The 22836-nt window shown below is 36.1% G+C and overlaps 1 protein-coding gene across 12 annotated transcripts in view; it reads right to left on the bottom strand.

The window, feature by feature from the left end:
- PDE4D (phosphodiesterase 4D) overlaps nt 1-22836 on the bottom strand; it is a 1416267-nt gene that overhangs the window by 22289 nt on the left and 1371142 nt on the right. Inside the window, exon 1 of one of the 12 annotated variants that reach the window (XM_045493984.1) lies at nt 2371-2728. The exons of the other annotated variants lie outside the window; for them this stretch is intronic. Coding sequence (XP_045349940.1) covers nt 2371-2418 — 48 coding nt within the window. The 5' untranslated portion in view covers nt 2419-2728. Of the gene's footprint in view, nt 1-2370; nt 2729-22836 lie in introns of those variants that run through there. 12 annotated transcript variants of the gene reach the window in all.

The following is a 22836-nucleotide window of genomic DNA, read 5'->3' on the forward strand; positions in this document are numbered from 1 at the left end:
GTCATTAAGTTATAAGAGCATTTTCTAAAAGGAATTAAAATTGCTTCCCCCTTTTTTTTTTGCTGTTGATATAAAACTTTCAGGAAAGCTAAATTAATAATCACAAAAATTACCATCAACGCTTTCACAACTGGTAGTTGATCTTACAATATGGTTTTGGAGTGTGTGGTTGGCTGTGCTAAAGAACAATACACTGAACGATTCAACAATCATTTTAAAACGTAAGTGGAATGTCTCTCACTTTAAGATAATTACATACCATTTACTAGGTTAACTATACAAAATTATCATGAGGAAAATGATTAGAAAAGGTAATAAAATGTGGTTTTCCTAGAACATTGTTACAGTTCTCAATTTACAGATTTAGAAGAGATAAAAGACAGAACTGATTTTACAAAAGAAAAAAGAAACTGGTTGGAAAATGCAAAACAATTTAATTGAGCATTTAGATATTTTAAAAAGTGACCTCGACATATTTGCTGCTGATGAGTTCTTCTGATTGTTTTTGCTTTAATAGTACAAAATAATATATGGAATTATTGTTCCAACAGTGAAAAAAAAGATTAAGATTTAAGTGAATGCTTTCAAATCCTTTGTTCTCATTATGCATCAGAATGAGTGCAGCATGTAAAGCATAAAGGAAGCTGAAAATGCAGTTGAAATAAGTTCTGTATTTTGCTTTTAAACTCCAGTTTTCCAATTTATGTTCTACATTTAAGACTGCTGAGGAAGCAAGATTAAATAATAAAAAAAAATTAAAGTTTCTTTTAATATGAAATTTATTGTCAAATTGGTTTCCATATAAAGTATTCTTAACTATAATCCCTGTAATTCTGTATTCATGCCAATGTACTGGCTGCATTTTATATTCTCTTAGTGTATAATTAAGAAGGTGGTAAAGGTCATACATTAAGAAAATGCCTACCCCGCCCCACCCCATCCCAACCAATATTCTACTAAAAATCATTTGAAAATGCTGCACTGTGATACACTGCAAGTTTGGTGTATATCAGCATTAAAAGCTAAAATAAGCACTGCATTGGCTGTATAAAAAGAAATCCTTCAAAATGCATAAGAATAAATATATTTATATTTGTCCTTAGGTGTTTTTAGCAGTATACTATTAAAACATAAACAAAGATTTTCCTCAAAAAGATAAGCACTATAATTATTTATTTACATTCTTGGAGGTCTTGTTCATAATCATAATACAAATATGAAGCCTTTCAAAAACATATCAAATATGAGCTATCTAAAAGCTAAGAGATGAGTTGTAGGGAGATTATGGGATTTTCTTTTATTACTTTCCATACTTTTCCGTACTAAAAATTTCTTAAGCCAAAAAATGGCTAACAAAATTCAAATAATAAAAGTCTGTACCTTTCAAAAACAATTAAAATATATCTGGGCCATCCATAGATTTTAGAGGAAGTGGGGAATCGTGACTCCTTGGATAACTAAAAATGAAGTAAGTTGTCTTAGAATGCAAGTAAATCTCACAACAAGGAGAATATTTTCCTCTAAAAAGAAACAAAGAAAATGAAAAATATTTCAATCTGAGACTCCTTAAAGTAACAGAAAAGGATTCTTAAAAATATGTACTGTGATTGGCTCAAATGTTTAAGAATAGATTTCAAATTTTGAAGTGATGCTTCATTTAGGACTGAAAAACGTTTCTCTACCTCCTGCTTCTATTCCAGAGATAGGATCGCCAGGCTAGCATTATCATGAGGCAGGCATGAGGCTTGCCAAGAAGGAATACAATCTTAGTAAATTCAGTGTATTACTTCATTTCCTGAGATTAACAAAAGTTATCATATGAACTTTTATATTTCTTCAAGTTTTACAAGTAGATAAGCCAGTTTTCATTTTAATAATATACCAAATAGTTAAGAAATGTCAGTTTTTAATGTCACCTAGAGCTTTTGTATCTGAAGATAAAAAAAAAAAAAAAAAAAAAAAAAGAACACTCATCGGGTCAAAGTGATATATTTTTAGGAAGAGCCACAAATTAATTTTTATAAACTTTAAGTGCTACATATGAATTGGAACCCATACACCAGCATAATTAATTTGTCCCAGTAATTTATTTCCATTAATTTTGTATGATTACCTTCATATTTAAAAGCACAATTCAAATCTATACAACATGACAAACCGAAGAACCAATGAAAAGATATTTTAACATGCAAACTATAGCTAATAAAAGTTATACAATTTCTCCTTATCTTGACCACTAAAAACACACATTACTTCTGTAACTCACATCTAAGGGAAAAAAATAAATGACTGTTAAAGCTTAATGCCATAGTAATTTATTAAAACTATCAGTTATGTAATCAGAGCAATTAGGAGCTAAATAAATCTTACCTTTATGTAGCCCCAAGACACTGACAGTAAATAGTTTGCTTCAGGCATTTTTGATTGATTATATAAAGAGACAATTAGTTCTAAAATATGTATATTTTCAAAAACCTTGATACTTTAACAATATCCGCAAGCCACAGAGAGTGTGGGTTTTTGAAGATTTTTGGTAATTAAGTATACATAAGAAAGCCTTTCATTAGATCCCATCCAGCCGTCTTCCCATTGAACACATGCCATCTGTAAAACTCCAGAATGGAACAGAATTCTACAACTATTCTGAATAAAGAAAATTCATGTGATAAAGAAATATCTAAAGATCTAAGGGTCTGCATCTTTTTCTCCCTGAGCTCCAGGGCTTAATGAATAATGTATGTCAAGATGCTTAGCTGCAAGAAAGACTAGTTCTGTCAAAAGCTACCAAATAAGGAACTGCGGGGAAGCCAGGAAGAGTGACAAGAAACCCCTCCCATAAAAGCCCAACTATGCACCAATCACACTCCTTCCCCGGGTCTATCAGGGCAGGGGGGTGTGGATTCAGAGCAGGCTGCTTCCTGATTGGTTGGCAAGGGCAAATCTCTGGGGGGGAGGTTTTTCTCTTCACCTCTGCTAAACGCCATTTAATAATGATATCCCTACAGCTGAGGCTGCCGTGTGAAAAGATGAATGGGGTTTCCCTCTCCCAGTGATGAATATAGACCATAAAACTTTTCAAAATTCATAGTTCATTCTTAAATAAGGATTTCCAACCTTTTCTGAGTCCTTTCTATGCATTTTAATATTCTCTGACTTCTTCGCTTCCTTCAAAATAAAAGTTGGTCTGAAAATGGCCATTAGGCATTTTAACTACCCCTTCTCTCAAATCCAAGACAAGTGGCTTCCCCCTGGTGACACAGATATAACCAAAGTTCTCCCTCCATCCAACATAAAAGCATACTGTGATTATAAAATACAATTAATGTCCAGAATTTAAAAATGGGAATGATACATTTCCTCACCCGTGGGGCATGGCTGTTCTCAGCTCCTTTTGTTTCTATTTTTACATGTGTCTGAGCTCCACAACCCTAAAAATCTAAAAGTGGGTATAATTTATCATGAATCTGGTGGTGGGGGGTGGACTGAAAGCTAATGCACTGTGTATAGTTAAAGAATGCAGAGTTTGGTGTACAGATTTCAAGATCTGTATTTTGACCAGACGAGAACACTTTTATGACTGCTCGCAAAGTTAAGAAAGGTATTAACAGGGGTCTTGGAGGAATACAACATTGATCTCAAGAATAATCATGCCTTTTGTAAGGAGACTTAAATAAGAAATCTAAATTTTTTCAAAGAAAACAATCTTTTCTATTTGATTTGGGGTCATATTATTCTGTACCTTGTATACTAAAGAAGACCTATGGATAAAAAAAATGAGGAAAGTCTAGCTTTTACTCTATTTTACCATAAAATTCTGTTGGTTCTACCTCATCCCCATCTCAACACACTTAACTGATTTGTGCTTCTGTGACTTGCTGATATTGGCAATTTTCAGTTTTCCTGCATTTGGTTTATCTGTTCTAGATAGTGCAGGAAACATCCATGTTCTACTCTGCCTCTCTGAAGGTGTAATGGTCCTTGGCGCCCAAAGTCTTCAGCTGCACTTAACACCTGTTGTGTTAATTTCTCACATTCCTCTTAATCCTTTACAAAATAAAAAAAATTAACCCCCCCCCCCCGCCCAAAAGGTCACTAAAACTGCCTTCAGAATAAAAAGGTGTTCCTCTTTCCTTGTTTCTCACTCTCCTTAACTTCTCACAAGTGTTCAGTGATGTACTCTCTCTAATCTCCTTCAAATCCCAGGACTGTCAACTGCTTTGGTTTTCTACCCACTCCTCTGACCATGCCTTTTTGCTTTCTTGTTTTCATCCGCTAGCTTGGGATATCCATAAGACTCTGTCCTAGGCCACGCTCTTCAGTGACTGCTTCTAACCTGAATTTCAGCACTGTATTTCCAAGTGACTTGTAAGATTCCCTCCCTTGTCAAATGCCCTGCTACTCATCACAAACTTTTTCAGAATTGATGGATCCATTTTTTTATTTTAAGTAGTTCCTATTATAACCGCTCTCATTTCAGTCAGTGGGTTGAGATTTCTCCCAGTATCACAGACTGAAATCTTTGTCTCTTTGCTACCATTCAACAGGCATTTCATGTGAGTCAGCCACTATTAGGTGTTTAATATAAATCATCTAATGGGATCTCTGAATAACCCTAATGTGTTCCCCATCTGTATCACCTTCCCTCTGTCAACTTTACTACCAAGTTTTCTTTTATAAAATGCCTTTTTGTTTAGTCTGTTCCTTCCCATCCCCACTCCTATAATCTAAATCGACAGGCTTAAACCCTGAGAGAAATGGAAAGCATCTTCAATATCATTTCCTCTAATTCCCTGATTTCCACATAAAGTGAGACCTAGAGAGAGAAAACGATTTTCCAAGTTCATACAGGTACTAAGTACATAGGCTTTGTATCAAATCCATTAGTGCATAATCTTTGACAAATGATCTCACTCTTAGCGTATCAGTTTCTTCACCTGTAAAATTGGGTTGTTAGGGTAGTTAGTCTCCAAAGATGCCTCCTAATGAGACATCCTACCCTATGTCGAATCTGAGCTGGTTTCTATAACCAACAAGTTGTGCTGTCACAAGTCTTGAAGTCTTTACCTTGGTTACTTTGAATGTGCTATTAGGATCCCTGAGGCACCCCGCTAGCAAGCCTGACTATTCTAAGACTACCATGCTATGAGAAAGCCCATGCTAATGTTAGGTAGAGGCTGAAGAGAGGTGGGGGCAGGGAGTGGGGTGGATGGGAGAGAGAGACAGGGAGAGCAGATGTGTGCCTGGACAATCTCTAGCTCTGTCAGCCATTCGCCCCAGAGCCAGACCTGAGAGTGAAGAAGCCATCTTACTCATCCTGCCAGTGGAGCCTTTAGATGACTCTAGCCCTAGCTGCCATCTGACTACAATACATGAGGGAATCAAAGTGAAAATGTTTAAGCAAGCCCAGTTGGCCCACAAAACAATAAAAAATTAGCAAATTGATATTTTAAGTTCTAAGTTTGAAGTGATTTATTTTATAGCAACAAATAACCAGAACAGTTATTATGAGGACTAAATAAGATTATATATGCAGAGCACTTAAAACATCTGATACATAGTGACAAATAGATATTAGATGGTGATGATGATGATACAAACAATGATGTGGATTATAACAACTATCCCACTATGGGATAGTTTTTGAACTCCCAGGCTTATCCTGTGTGTGTGTGTGTGTGTGTGTGTGTGTGTGTGTGTGTGTAACATATCATGTTTTATTTTAACTGCATCACATCATTATTTGTCTCAGACCCAAAACCCTAAGTCCTTATAAGTGCTTAACTCTTCTTCTTTGGCTTTTCTCCTTCCAATTCTATACTCACCTCTACAGCCAGGCCAATTTTTCTCAAAGCCAGCCTCAGTCTGCTGCTCCAAAGCTACCACCTAATCACTCGGCATCACCTGCCTCATCACATCCATGTGAGTTCTAGATTGACAACCTGTGACCCTAATCCCCAACTCCAAGCCCAAATCCAATTGCTCTTTATACCCATGCTCTGGTCCTGAAAGGCTAGTATTCCACTCAGCTCTATGATTTAGCAGACAGTCCCATATCTATTTTTACCTTCACTGAATTCATTGCCTAGAATACCCTCTTTCTCTTCCTCTACCTCCATTAAACTTTTTACAGAAAAAGTCAGATTTAAATCATTCAAAGTATATCTCAAGGCCAAATATCTCAGCCCTTCTCCAAAGTCTATTCTGCACTCACTCCTGTATTTCATAAATACTTTATTAAGCTCCTACTGTATGCCATGCACTGTCATGGATAACAGGACACAGCAGTGAACAAAGCAAAGGTTTTTTACCTGGAACTTGCATTGAACAACTAAGTCAGCATATATATACTAGGTCATGTGGTGATAACTACAATGGAGAAAAAAAAAAAGGGTAAGAGGCTGTGTCATGTTAGCAATGTCAGTTCCTGTATTATAAAATGATCAGGGATAGCCTTTTTTTTAATGTTTATTTTTGAGAAAGAGAAAGAGGATGCATGTGTGCAAGTGGGGGAGGGGCAGAGGATCTGAAGCAGGCTCTGCACTGACAGCAGTGAGCCTGATGTGGGGCTCGAACTCATGGACTGAAAGATCATGACCCAAGCTGAAGTCAGACACTCAACCGACTGATCCACCCAGGTGCCCAGGGATCGTCTCTTTGATGAGACAACATATACTCAGAGATCTGAAGAAAGAGAGGGAGGGAGAAAGTCATAAGGATATATGGGGCAATGGAGAGAGAGGAGTCAAATGAGGGGAACACCAAGATCAAAAGCTCTAAGATGGGAGAGAGCATGCTTGGTGTGCTTCCAAAGAGCAAGGCATGCCACACAAATATTATTTAAATCCAAATTATGCTTTCTATCCATCCATCAATCTATTTTATTCTTTGACTAACTTAAAACTAAGTTACTTCTTTCTATTTTTAACAAGTACTTTTATCCTGATAAAAAATTCCTAAATACTCTTCCAACATACACCCTTTACTAAACACACCTACATATACTAAATAATTCCTATATAGACACTTTAAAAGAATCCAGTGTCATGGCTTATCAGTAACATACAGGAAAAATAAAATTATATTAAACACTGCAAAATCAAATGCTTGTACGCAGGTATATTAAAAAACAAGGCAAAACTTTAGATCTTACTATCACTTAACTGTGTGACCTTGAGAAAGTTATTTCAACGTTCTTGGTTTACTTCATCTGTGGTTTACTTGCTTGGAAAGTGAAAAGAATAACAGAAGCTACCTTACAGGTTGCTGTAAGGATTAAGTGGGCATACACGTAAAGCACTCAGAACAGTAAGTGTTCTGTTAAGTGTTTGCTCTGCTTCCTCCAATATATGGAGAATTACCATGAATGTGACAGCAACATGGAAACGAATACAGGAGTACTGTATTAGAAAAACAATCTTTTTCCAAAATGGTGAATGACTCTTGAAAGGTTTCATATGTAACAAAGTACAATTCTCTTTCAGTATACACTGTGGTAGCATTACTGAAAAAATTAGTGTGGATTAAAATCATGTAAAAAAACCATTTTGTGTTAAAAGTAAAAAGTAGTTGTGTTCCAGACTCAGAATATCGTAAGTGAATATTTTGCCTATGTGAATGGTTTGTTGGGACACAAAACAATTCCTCCTTGGTAAAGGACTATCCCAGATATTCCAGGACGCCTAGCATCCCTGGCTTCTGCCCATGAAATGCCAGCAGGACACCACAATCAGTGCACTCCGAAATTTCCTAAATGTTCTCCAGTGTTAAGAATCACTGTTCCAGTTACTTAAACTGCCTTCAACTTTGCCTCCTCAACCAGGGTAGAGGGTCTCTGGGGCAAGGAAGATACCTTATTCTTTCTTTATACTTTCCAAAATAATTAGTGAATCACAAGCACAAAAGATTCAACTGTAAACCCCTAATCCAGTGCAGTAAAGGCGATAATAATGATAATAATAGTAGTAATGTTACAGTAACATCAGGTAAAAAGTATTACAGAAGATTTACATATTTGTAAGGAATAAGAAACATTTTTTTCTAAAGCTCTGATCTACATTAAAATTCATTTCATTTTTCCCCTTATGAGAGACCGACTAGATGCTCCTTCTGTTTGCCACAGTAGTAGTAGCTGGCAGAAAAAATCTAGACAAACCAGAGGAGAAATTTGGATGTGGTCAGAGAGATATAATTCTTAGAATCAGACCTAGCTTCTGACAATTTTAGTGAGGAAAGTGTAACCTGGTACAGCATTTGTTAAGCACATACTATGCACCAAGAACTTTATATATCTTAACACTAACCTTTGAAACATCCTGGTTAGATAGCTAGTATCCCTTTGCAGTGGAAAGACAGGTACTCTAAAACAGTCAATAACCTGCCCAGGATATGACAAGGCTGACATATCAGGCCAGGTCTTTGCTATTCATAGTGTATGAATAGATTGTCATAGAATTACGTGTTTACAAACTCTGTGATAAATGGTATGAAGTTAGGGGTGGAATCACTTATCCTTAAAAGTTTATTTATTTACATAGTTTTAGTATTATCTACACCCAACATGAGGCTCAAATTCATGACCCTGAGATCAACAGCTGCATGCTCTTGTGACTGAGCTAGTCAGGCATCCCAGCTTATCCTTATTTTTTGCACTCATTTTGCAATATCCTGAATTAAAGAACCATTGTTACTATCACTGTGGTCGGATCTCCAGACAGGGTGGATCATACTAAGCAGCGAAGTCAGGAAGCTTGTGACCAGAGACAGGCAGCCTCACCTGGCAGTGAGAAAGTGGCTTACATGTCTCACATGTAAGGGACAGTGGGACAGTGAACACTTACATGTGGGAGTGCTCCATGAACGAAACACAGATGTTGTTGCACACAGCTAGAATCCATATTTCTTCACTGGTTGTCTGCTATGCTCAAACACCAAAATGACTGTATATACAAATGTGTGTGTGCCTGTACTGAAATTAAAAATATATTCTTTTTCTGTCTTTTCCTAATAATATTCCTCAAAATCTCTGGATACCACTCCTCTTTTATTCTTCATTTTCTCAGTCCTCAAATGAGACCTCAAGCAATCAACCTTTCTGGATTATTTACTTAAGTTTCTGCTGATGGAATCAAGTCTTTGATACACTAACAACTGCTGGAATTACAACTTTACAACAGATGTTAAGAGGGGTAAGATACATTTTTGACTAGGGGAAAAGAAAAACAAACCAAACTACGAAGGAACTGAGGCTCAGTAGTCAAGTGTCTTATCCCAGGTCGCAAAGCCAAGTAGCAGAGCCGGGATTTAAACCCAGGCTTTCTGGCTGCAGAACGTTCTAAATTGCCAAAAACAATTTAGGGATTAATCTGTAGTTAGCCTAGAGTCTATAAACAATGTTTACTAACATAATAGATTCTAAGCTGTACACTATATTATTTTGCTTGAAATATTCAAGAAACATTATTTAAAATAAGTGTACCGGTGACTTTTACATTTCTACAACCTAAGGGATTTTCCTGGAAATAGCATTGTTTTTAAGAGGACTAACAGCTTCGGAAAATATTTTATTCTATCATCAATCTATATTGATTTTACATATTTCTACTTAAGATCAAAGTTCTGGGAACTGTTATTAATCAAAAAGCAAATCTATGTGAAGTGGGCTGCCACATATCCAATACTGTTCAGCTTAACATACGCAAATCCTGTTGTTAAATGCCCCCTGAAGAATTCTGAGACAAGAGGAAACTTCAAATATTAAATACAATAACTACTGCACACCAGTGTCTCTAAAATCACTCAGCGTTCCTTTGCTTTCACTATAAAAAGTTTAAGGGGCAGGCAATAATCTAGAACTCATCTATAACCTATATTTTAAATAACAGAATTTTAAATCTATTCTAACATTATAAAAACTACACTTTCTCTGATGAATGCTAATTACAAAAACCACCTTAACTCGAGTAAATCCAGAAAATCGGTTTGTGTTTACTGCCCTCTAGTGATAATGGATCCAAACACGATTTAAGGAACAGCTCTGTTCCTAACAGTCATCACATTTCAGAAAACAAAAACATATCTTACATATATTATAGAAGCTTGAGACTAAGAGGAACTACAGGTTGATTTTAAAAATGGAATCATTATCTGAAAAGGCTAAGGATCATTTTGCAATTAACCTAATTTGAGAATTTTCACCACAGTTTTATTTAATATAAGAAAAACCTCTAACATTTACTGAAAAAGGGAATTCCAATACAAGAAACTGTATTTTTGTAGGGGTGCCTGTATGACTCAGTTGGTTGAGCATTTGACTCTTGATTTCGGCTCAGGTCATAATCCCAGGGTTTTGGGATCGAGCCCTGAGTTGGGCTCCATTCTGAGTGTAGAGCCTTATTAAGATTCTTTCTCTCTCTCCCTCTGCCCCTCGCACCCATTCCCACGCTCTCTAAAGTAAAAAAAAAAAAAATAAATAATAATAATAATTTAAAAAATAAAAGAGAAACTCTAGTTTTGTTGAGAGGTACTCTGAGGCTGAAATAACATCAGACTGATCTCATGACAGCTGTATTTGAATTCTGCTTCTACATGGTCTCCCTGGCATAGTATTCTATAATTCTTGATTCAACATGAATCATATATGCCAGATACAAATTTTTCTATGTTCACAACTACTGAGTAAATCTAGTGGAAACCACTACCACTACCACCATCATTATCACATCTACAAAGGACTTTTGTTTCAATGAAGAATAATTAAGGCAATGAATGGGTGCAGAGACCTCACATAAATGAAACCTCCACAAAAATAATCTTGTATGAATATAGAGTTTCTACTTAAAGGGAAAATTAGGACCCTCAATTTACTTAAACTCTCCTAAGTCAACACCAATTTTCCATGCTTATGATGGCCATCATAATCACCATAAAATACTTACTAATATTCCCTCTGTACTTCGTGGTATACTTTGGAAAAATAATTTAAACAGAGAATACTTGTCTCCTAAGGCAATAATAAAAAAAGCAAATAGGCAGATTTCTAGAAATACATATTTAATCTTTTATTTTATCCACATGTATTGTGGATTTTAAAGTAATTATAAGTCATAAAACTTAGGCTCCATATTCCTTTCAACAAAGAGAATTTAAACAAATGGACATCCATTCACAAAAAAGTGAACTTCCACCTTTATTTTGCACCATACTAGTATATAGCTACTCAAAATGGATCCTAGAAATAAATGTAAAACCCGAAACCGTAAAACTGCTAGAAGTAAAAACAGCAGAAAATATGTGTGATTAGGCAAAGATTAGGCAAAGATTTCTTGGAACACAAAAGAGCATATAAAAGACAAAAATGATAAACCAGACTTTATCAAAACTTCTCTTTGAAAGACAGTGATAAGAAAACAGAACAAGCCACAGACTGAGAAGAATGTATGTATAAAATATGTATCTGATAGAGATTTATATCTTGAATTTATAAAAATCCTTACAATTTAAAAAGATCAGTAAGCACATAAAAAGATGTGCAACATCACTAGTCATAAGGAAACAAAAATAAAATCAAAATCTAATGCTACTACAAACTTACTAGAATAGCTAAGATGAAAAAGACGAGCAATACAAAATGCTGGCTTGGATGAAGACCAAATGGAACCCTCATACAACACTGGTAGGATTGCAAAATGGGACAGAGACTTTGGAAATAGTTTGGCACTTTCTTATAAAGTTAACAATTATATTCATTACATGTTCCAGCAGTCCCACTCCTAATTATTTACCCAAGAGAAATGAAAACATATGTCCATACAAAAGCCTGGATGTAAATGTTTATAGCAATTCTATTAATAACAGCTGAAACCTGCAAACAGCCCAGTTGTCAATCAACTGGTGAATGACTACACAAATTGTGGTATATCCATAAAATAAAAAACTAGAAAGCAATAAAAAGAAATAAATTACTAATACATGCATAGTGTTATTATTGGATGAATCTCAAAAGCGTTATGCAAAGTGAAGGAAGCCATTAACAAAAGGCTCTTTGTAACTATATGCTTTTATTCATACGACATTCACTGCTTGCCAGGGACAGTTAGTAGAGGGAGGGGAATGAGTACAAAAGGAGCATGAGAACTCTTTTTGGGTGATGAAATATTCTACATATACATTAAGGTGGTAGTTATCCAATTGCATACATTTGTTAAAATGTTCTCAACTAAATCCAAAAAGTGGACATCTTACCTTATGTAAATTATACCTCAAAATCTGACTCTAAAAATGTTAGGTAATGTTACTCAATTATTTCAATCCCAAATTTGCTTAACTTTGCCTAAAGAAAATGAAAAACCAAAATCTCAAGCATAGTTACATATGATAGAATAACATTTTTACTTTAAGATCTCCACCTGTATATCCCAGAAAAAAAGGCATATATTTGTCTACAGTCTATTTTAACTTTGAATAATTCAAAATATGGTAAATTCCTAGTTATACACAGTATTCAGGCAATATAATAACTATTGAAATATCCTCATAAATACTAGTATTTGAAATTTTAATTCTTTGGAACAAAACATTTCCTAAATACATTAGATATTTTCATGCTTTCTTAAGCAAACCAAACTGATCTTAATTTAATGATTTAATGGTGATCCTGGGCCACCTTTATTCACTCATCAATAAATAGTCAATTTTCAATAGTCAATAGTCAATAGTCAAATACAGATTATTTACTGTATGTTCACTCTAGGCTAAGCACTGTGTGAGCTGCTGGAGACAGAAAAATCCAGTAAAGCAGGAAGAGCTGTTTGCAGAAAACCCAATAGTCCCAACTGCTGTGGGTTCTTTTTGAATCCTTCCATTACTTTTTCATAATTTTTTTTTTCTGAGTCCTTGTTTTATAGCCTGTTCTCCTTATAGTTAGCATAAATCTGCCTCCTTGTAGTCAATATAGCATCTCTTTCCCTATCTTTTATGATAGATTTTGTCTAAGGCAGCAATTTTTAGAATGTGTTACAAAGAACAGCAGTCCGATGTGATAATTCTCAAAGAAGACATTGAGAGTTAAACTTTTGACATAGTGCTGACCTTCTTGGAGATGGTGTACATTAGCATATTAAAGGCTTTGCCAAGGACCATAATATATAACCCTGTTTTACTTTGTTTAACCTAGTATTTCTCAAACTTATTCTACTACCTAACTCTTGGTTCTCTTCACATTTACTAACAAGTAAAATCAAACAAACAAAAATACCAGGGTTTCGGGAAAATAAAAACAGAAAATAGAAAATAAAATAGGTAATTCTGGTGGAAAGCAACAGGCTTTAAATATCAGAAAACAAACTGCTTTAGAATGGTCATTCACTTATTTACTCAACAAGTATTTATTAAACAGCTACTATGTGCCAGAATGGGGGATACAGTAAAAAACACAGAAGAATTTCCTAGGCATGTAAATCTTGAACTGTTGGGGCAAAAAGACAAGAAATGAATGAGAAACATACTGAATGGAAGACAAGGGGGTAATGTGATACCATGATAGTGGACTAGTAAATTAAATAGTCAGGAAAACCTGCACTGAGAAGGTGGTATCTGACACGAGATCCAAAGGATTAAAAAGAACTAACCAGAAGATCTAGGGCAGAGCATTCTCAGCAAGGAAAGTCAGAATGAGGGAAGACAGGTATAAAGAACGAGATTACAAGTATATCAAGGCAAGATCATGTGGGTCCTTGTAAGTCTTGCAGAGAATACAGGACACCACTGAAAGGTGCTGAGTTACATGATGTGATTTACATTTTACAAAGCTGTCTCTGTGGAGAATGGTTTATGGAAGGACAGAGCAGACAGATGGAGAGTGAATGCAGTGAGGAAGAGTTGTCCAGACTTGAATGGAGTGCTACAAGTGAAGAGAAGAATCAACACCTAGACTTCTGGTTTGATCAGTATATGACTTGGATGGATGTTTGTGCCATTTGCTAACATGGAGGAGACTGGGGGAGGTAAAGATTTGGAGGATGACAAAGAGGCAAAAGAAGAGTTGTATGAATCAAGTGCAAGAAAGTTTAAACACATGAAGTTTATTTTACTGTTGAGGAACCCCCTCAAACAAAAAAACTCTGCTGTACTTGACCTATATGTGAAATCTATGAGATGAGTCAACTGCATTATGTTAGATGGAATGGGATCATCAAACATACCATAACTCTGATTCTGTGAAATACATCCAAGCTGGAAAGCTCCACTGAAGACATTTAGTTCAATCTACACAGACATGAGTCCTGCAAGTATTCATATATAATAATCCACTTCTCCTGGATTTCCTCCACTGTGGTGTAAGTTTTTCACTTTGAGTGAAACTAGTTTTAAACCACTGAGCTAATACTGAGGTAATGATCATTAGCTTGCATTAAGCTAATACCATTTTTTAAAAGGTCTAAAGGCCTTATAAAAAAACCCCTAAAATTGATTTGACTATGGACACAGCAAGAGAAAACAAAATATGGTTCAGGGATTTTATTACAGAAATTGCAATAAGCAGAAGAGTAGTAAATATCCTTAACCTTTCATATAAAAAAACTTTGGTCTTCTAGACAGTGATAAACAGCTTAACATGAGCAATTGTAGCTTGGGCTCTTTCTCTCTCCTAATAGGCAGAAAATCAAGGATATGAATTAATTAGGACGTATGAACTTCCACGTGGCATAATGAGAAAACATGACAAGAAAATGGCTTTTATATAGCTTCCACAATGCCAGTTGTGGAAGTGCTGAAGACCTTCCTGGAATTATTTCATTTATTTCTAGTAACAACTCTATGATGACTAGTATTACTCCCATTTTAAAGAGGACCCTTAAGGTCTTAACCACCAACTCTGCACAGGCAACTGCCAGGTAAGGTCCTGTCGCACTACTGGCAATCTAGTCCTGACAATGAAGGTTTTTCTTTTGATACATGGTCTCACCTCAACTTCATGTCAAAAAACTTAACTGCTATCTTTCACCCCACCCTCAAACTGGCTTCTAATTTTCTAGGTATCATCCTTTCTATGTTTATGTGTAGAATTTTATACTTTCTTCTTACTCCCTGCAGTCCTGCTACCCCAAATCTGAGATAACTTGTCTTCCTTCCCACACAATCCTTCTCCTACCTTTTATCCCTTCCTGCTTTGGTCTATCATCACTTACTTGCCTAATTCTCTAACAGACCATTCTTGCTTTCACTATTGCCCCTCAGTATGATCTATGCCCCCACCAGACTTATCTTTATAAAATCATTTTGTTATTTTCCTTCTAATATTTTCCTTAAAATACGAGGGTTCTTCAGGACTTAGAGGATAATGTGCAAATGGCTTAGTATGGCACTGAAGGCACTCTTCACTGTGGTCCCAAGTCTACATTTCTCATACCTGCCTCTGTTTCCAGCACCACACTTTCTGTTTCAGGCAGGCTCACTCTTCCAAAAGACCCACTACTTGCCCACTCCCATAAACACAGTAGAGCGAAATCCACAGTAGTGCCCCATCCTACCCAGCCTCATCTAGCCTCTGGAATGCCATCTCTTCCTTTGTTAGCAATCTATATCAATCTTCCACGTTAAAGATCTAGCCTAAGTAACTGTTTTTGTCTCGGATGGTTCCCAATTAATTTGGTCCTCAGTGTTTAACACACTATAAACTTCCCTACAGGACCAGAACACCATGAACTATGCTATTATTCATTAACACACGACACGTTTACTTACAAGACTAGTTATATTTTTAGTTTGTATATCCATATGCCTATCAATCTATTTTCTATCTTTTTATCTATCATCTATCTTTTTATATACCTATTTTATCTACCTATTTGAATACAAACATACATACAAAAATCTCATTTGTCTCTAAAAACCTCTAGAGCACATATACATTCTACAGCAACTAGCCAAAAACAAAAATCTCTTAGGGAAAGCCTAAATAGCAGATTGTGATTATCTGAAGCCAAAACAAAAAACAACAGAAAAACTTCCTAATGATTTATTTCTCACATGAAAATGGTATCTGGTATAGAAACTGGTCAAGGATAAAACATAAATAATAAACTAAAAATTTCACTTAAAAGTGATTATGTCAATAAAGAGCAAAATCAGGGTCTTATGTCTAGCAACAAAAATTTTTATTTGCCACAAGATAAAACCTTGACCAAAACAACACAGTACTATTTTGTTCTGAGTCACTTCAACTTTCCTGTGCCTTGATACCTCATCTGTAAAATGATGGAGATCTCACAAATTTTTTACCTCTAAGGATGTGTGGAATTAAAAAAGAAAAAAAACCCACAACTTTTATTAAGCATACCAAAGTTTGATTTGTCTGCAAAATGGCTGACAGTAAGTAGAAAAAGGAAAGGGATCAATCACCTATTCACTGACTCATTTTTAATTCTTAGAACAACTACATTACTGGGGAATTTGCTCTCCCTCTGCTATGGCTAGTATCAGACTTATGACTAAGACTTTATCATGGGCTGAAATTAGGTTCAAGGTGATTTCATCCACTCCTCTGTTTCTCAGTGAGATTGTCATTTTAAATCTGTGCAATGATTAAAGAGTTTATTTTGGTTCCTGTTTCTACCTTCCCCAAGAAGAGTTACCTAGTTACCTGATATTATTGATACTTGACACTCTTGTAAATAATCATACTCTCAATATTTCACAGAATCAAAAAATCATTTGGAGGTATCTTGAAGGACATCCAAGGTGAGGGAGAAGTGAAGCATAAGCAATGTACCAATATTTAGACAGAGTGGAATGGAGATCTACCTGAGACCCTCACAACACTAATAAATGTTTCTTTCATGGCTGCCTTCACACATATTCTTTCAAGGTAATCATAATTAAGTAGTCAAGTAAGAGTGTAAATAAAAATATGCTATCATAGAGTGCTAGGTAACCAAGCTAAAACTAAAGTAAACAAACTCAGTGGGCCATCACATATGCAAGCTAGTGAGGGCCCATAAATCACCATGACTGGGTATCAGGATTTCAAAGGCACACTCTGTGAGCTCTTTTGCCCAGGCCTGTTGATTCAAGCTCTAGTTGCATTGGGTCACCTATATGGCAGCATATAAAGTTCACCTTTTAAGTTTAAAAATAGTCCCAATCCCCATCCCTACTAAAGACAGGCCACTTTATATGCCTATTATGTGTGTGTACCACTCAATGCACTTTAGTCAGGTTTTCATCTAATTTGTACAACAAGCCTCTGAGATACATTTTGTTAGTCCTGATTTGCAGAGAAAAAAGGTTCAGAGAAGATGAAGCAATTTAATTACCCAAGGTCACAACTCTAGTGTGGAGTGATACAGAAGAGGAATTGCTAAGCTCACTGGAATTTAGAAGATTTACAGAAGAATGAAGATAAAAGTTCAAATCTATCACCTGCTATTCTGTTCCTCTTTACTCTTCTTGCATCTAATAACTTATACTATATTAGAGTGAACCAATCTATACTTATTTTGATGCAGTCTCTCTTCACCTTGTTCCAGCTTGTACCTTGTTGCCCCGTGTCCTCACCCCCAGGCACCCTGTTCCTTAGGGGATGGCCCAGCATTTGGATGTGACAATCCACCCATGCTGCTACTGGGCTATGACTCAAGGAGGCAACAGGTGAAGTAGAGGATGCCAGCTACCAACGCTAAAAAAGACTCTAGCCTCATGTGCTACCCTTCGTCTGTAAATCTTCCCTCTCCAGTCAGTTGCCCTAGTCACTATCCCCACAGCTGACTGTCCTCCTCTTAACCATTCACACCCTCGCCATGATCCATTTGGATTTCTTTTTTTCTTCAAGGCTGTCCCAAAAATTCATTCCAATCAGATTTCACCACAGGAACCCTGCAGTAGAAAGTGGGCAGGAACATGATGAACCCATCAGTCTGCCTCTAGCCAAGGAAAGTCCCATCCTAGATGAGCCCAGAGAGATTTCTCCTTCTTAGACCACACCTCCCCTTCCTCATCTGTCCGAAAAAGTCATCTTTCTATCTTTCTTTCCTGCAGTCTTCATTCCTCATTCTATCCTCAAGTCTTTCTTCCCTCGCCACTTTGCCCCCACCAAGAAAACAGACCTCCACATTACCATGGTAATAGGCCATTTTAAAAATCCTGACCCCTGCTTACGCCTTCCCTGAGTTTATCCTATATCTTCTTCTGCCACACTCTCCAGTATCAGCCAAGCTTCATTCCATCCAATTATACCCGTACCCTCTCCAAATCCCTTCCAGCTCAGGATCTCAGGTCTGCTTTTGCCAGTTTGTCTTTTCAACCCTCTGACCCCATTACCCTCCAGTTTATACCTGTGCCCTGTTAACTACCTGCTTGCTAGGTTGACTCCCAACCTAACATGCTGTCTCACTATCATACTCTTTCTAGGAGCCAGAAACTAGGTCCTGTCTACCCAACCTCTCATGACGCAAAGAACAAGGGACACAGAATAGGATTCCCCTCTAGGAATTATATTTTGTTGAAACTATCCTTGCTATTTGAAATCTAGTACTTATTTAAAAATTGTATTTGGATATATTTTGAAAATGCAGCCTGAGAACAAACACCTGTTCGTCTATCTCCCCATCTTTCCCCAGATGCTAAATTCAGAACAATAAGTGTCTTTATATCTATTAACAAGCACATGGATCTTATACAAGTCTAATTGAGCCTCAGTTTCATATCTTTAAAAATGAGACATATTTTTTTTTGACATGTAGTGTACTGTTTCTGGGACTAAGTTAGAAATTTAAGGCTTGAAGTACGAGAGTATATCAGGATCATACCTTATATCAGAAAGTAAGTTACATACCAGTATTTCCTGACCACTTGTAGTCAAAGACTGCTCATACATAGCAAAGTGATAATATTAAAATGTTTGAAAATATAGCTAAGGGATAAAAAGTGATTAATCTTTCCACTGAGTTATACTTTTGAAGCAACAAATTGCTTCCAATCTATAATGATGCAAGCTCTTGGTTTTATCTCTTCTAATATGTACTCTTTCCTCATTTTATTGCTCGAGAACACTACAGAGAAAAATTAAGATTTAGGCCCAAACAGTACCTTCCAGGAGAAATTAATCTAAACTTTCCCCAATATATGATAAAAAAATAAAATACTTCTAATAAAGGGCACTTGGTGGCTCAGTTGGTTAAGTGTCTGACTTTCAATTTCAGCTCAGGTCATGATCCCAACAGTTTGTGGGAATGAGCCTCACGTCGGGCTCAGCATGCTGATAGCTAGGAGCCTGTTTAGGATTCTTTCTTCCTTTTTCTCTCTCTCCCCCCTTCCCTCTCTCTCCCTCTCTGTCTCCCTCTCCCTCTCTCTCTCTCTCTCCCCTGCCCCACTAGCACACACAAGTATGTTCTCTCGCTCTTTCAAAATAAATAAACTTAAAAAAGGAACATTTTTCGTAAAACATTCCTAGGATTTCTTGTAACCTAATTATCACTTACCCTTTTAGAGATCTAAGAGACCATGCTGAGAATATATGACTTATGTAACAAAGAACAAAATCAAAGTTTATGCCCAAGATAATGTTAATTAGTTTCATTCTTATCAGAGCATATTGTTGAAATAGCCTTGAAATTCTCAAAAAAAAAAACAAACAAAAAAAAAACAACAACAAGAGGATCAGTGCTTATTTAAAAAAGGGAAGGAACAAATCAGCAAAAATCCACTGAATACTTAATCTATAAAAGACTCTGAGCAAATCTCCCAAAATAAAGTTCAAAACTTCAGTTCTCCTAAATCTAAATTTCTGCATACTCTTTTAACAGAATTATAGTTTTTGCATCCTTTGCAATCTTTAACTTCTTTTGTGAAATAAGGCTTCCCTTACAAATAATGAAACGACACCTATAAAACATTTAAAGCACCCACGACAGCATTTTAGCTCTTCTATGAAAACTGTTAAAGCCCCTTCAAATTTGAAATTTATTGAAGTTCTTGTGACAAAGCCCATCACCATTCATTGTTAAATTTGTAGTTCATTATTTATCTGAAAATTGAAGAAAAAAACAAGCAAACATAAAATAGAAACTCTCTTGGTCAAAGAATGTACTCCTTTTCTAAAACCTGAATTTGATGCAAAAAGGCATAAACAATGGAAAGCCAACTTACTAAGAAATGCTCTTTTCTTTGTAATTCTGTAAAATTGGTATAATTTATGATTCTTTAAATAGATGCATGATCATTTGTCTTTTTATTTTTTTAAGTAATTGTCCATTGCAATGAAATGTCTGTTCTTTCTCCCTAATGGGTTTGCATTGGATGACCAAGTGAAATTAAGGGAGAACAACAAAAGGAAAACACTTGGATATAGTCTCTCAAAATATTTTGGAGATATTATTTAATTATTATTAAAGACATTGAATATGTCTTTATTCATATTTAGGTCTAACACAAAAAGCAACAAAAACATGCTATGCCAACAATGGAAAAGCCTTAAAATCAGCCAGTTCTTTTCTGAAATGAAAAAGACAGATATCAGCCTGCACTTAACTCCACTGTGGCAGCCTTGCTCATCTTTGCTCAGTTGCTATGGACACGCCCTGTCAGGCCTGTGCCTTCTACTCTCTAGACCTGTTTATGACAGGCTGAGGTGTTTCCTATTATGGTGCCTATGTCTGCACAGCGCACGGCTTGCCAGTAATAAAAGCCAGAGGCTGCCACTATAGAGATTACAGCACAGCAGACCAGAGATGCTGACGGAAACCCAAGCATGCCCTGGGTAAAACTGCACAGAACACTCCCTAACAGGCAAAAGCCAACAAACACATCCTTTCTTCCCAGGCTAGCAGAGAAAGTGCTCAGAAACGTCATTTTTAGTTGGAACAAAATTATATAAGAATATTGTTGCTAAAATATGTATGGAGGAAAGAGAATAATTTAACAGCCACCAATATGGCCCGCATGGTTTTGTCTGTGCATTGTAAACTTTTAATTTAAATGAGAGGAGACTAATGTGAACATAAACTATGCTAAAATTTCTGAGACCCAAGTGTATAAGCAGAACTGAGACGCTTAAGTGGAAATGATCAGGATTCTTACCAAAGAAAGGACTGTCTTGCAAGGCATCAACCATAGTCCATAGACTCTATCAATTCAAGATGAGAAATGGCATTTACATTAACCAACATCATGCATCTGGTACTAATTTATGTGACCAAATACAAAATAATACATTGATAGGCACTAGTTTTGGGCTTGAAGCCATGTCTCATCAATACTCATAGTGGCTGGTAGAAAACTCACTGTTTGGGTATTTAAAGTTATTAAACCAACATGCTTATCAGAAATATAGCTTGGGGGCACCTGGGTGGCTCAATCTGTTAAGCATTTGGCTCTTGATTTCAGCTCAGGTCTTATCTCACGGTTTGTGAGGTCAAGGCCCACATCAGGTTCCATGCTGTAAGTGAGGAACCTGCTTAGGATTCACTCTCTCTCCCTCTTTTCCTGCCCCTCCTGTGCTCACTCTTTCTCTCAAAATAATTAAAGTTAAAAAAAAAAAAAAGAAATAAAGCTTGTATTCTATTAACACATTCAAATTAAAAAAAAAGTATAATCTCCTTCCCACTATTTATGAGTTAAGATAAAGGCTCTGATCCTAAATGAGGCTGAGACCCTCTAAAAAGTGAACTACAAAAGAAGTCAGGAGATTCCTAGCTACCCAGGTGTAACTGGATAAGTTTTGGGCCTCATTTTCCAACGTACACTAGATGAGTGAGACAAATGATCACTTTTAGCTTTTTTAGTTCTAAAACATAAGGTTTCTGTCTGAGATGGACAATGGATAACAGTTAACAATAATGCTTTCAAATGCTAATCATGCTAAATACTACCAAAACTACCACAAAACTGTGGTAGACAGGAACAGATTATAATTTCACTTATTTACATTTGGACTCAAATGACATTAAGCTGAAAATTTTCTTCAGTTCTTTGACCAAATTTCAGTAACTTCCTTGCAAAGGGTCTGATAAACAGTAAAATTAAAGCTAACACCCATAAAAGAATAACTTTGAGGGTTTTTAGGGCTTAGAAAATTGAAATTAACTTTAGTCCCTGAGGACTGATCAGTAATGATTCTATAGCACTGAGAGGAGAAACACTTAAAGCTGCATTGCAAGGACCAAAATACCAGTAATATGATTCACCCAATATTTATGGAGCACCTACTTAACAAGGCTTTCTGTCTAATGCTATGGGTGCTGGAAAAATGAGTAAGACTAACAACCTAGTGTACAACATAATGTCAGTAAAACTAAGAAAAATAGTATAGTATTTAGAGTTAAGGGAGTTAAGAAAGACATGACCACCTAATCAGGGAAGGCTGTGGTGGGAGATATGGGAGAAGAGAGGACAGAAAAAACTTCAAGGAGGAGGCAACATTCCAAATAGGCCTTAGAAGACAGTTAAGATTTGTTTAATAAATTTTTTATTTTAGCAAAGTTTTAGATTTATAGAAAAACTGTGAAGTACACAGAGTTCCCATATGCCCTTCATCCAATTTCCCCCCACTATTAACACTACATTACTATGACATATTTATCACAGGTGCTGAATCAACACTGATACATTATATTATTATTACATTATATTTATTATTATTATTATTATTATTATTATTATTATAAGTTTATTTATTTATTTTGAGAGAGCACCAGTGGGGTAGGTGCAGAGAGAGGGAGAGAGAGAGAATCCCAAGCAGGATCCACACTATCAGTGGTAGAGCCTGATATGGGGCTTGAACTCAAGAAACCTGAGATCATGACCTGAGCTGAAACCAAGAGTCAGACACTTAACCGGGTGAGC

Source organism: Leopardus geoffroyi, chromosome A1 (assembly GCF_018350155.1).
Source record: "Leopardus geoffroyi isolate Oge1 chromosome A1, O.geoffroyi_Oge1_pat1.0, whole genome shotgun sequence".
Taxonomy (NCBI): domain Eukaryota; kingdom Metazoa; phylum Chordata; class Mammalia; order Carnivora; family Felidae; genus Leopardus; species Leopardus geoffroyi.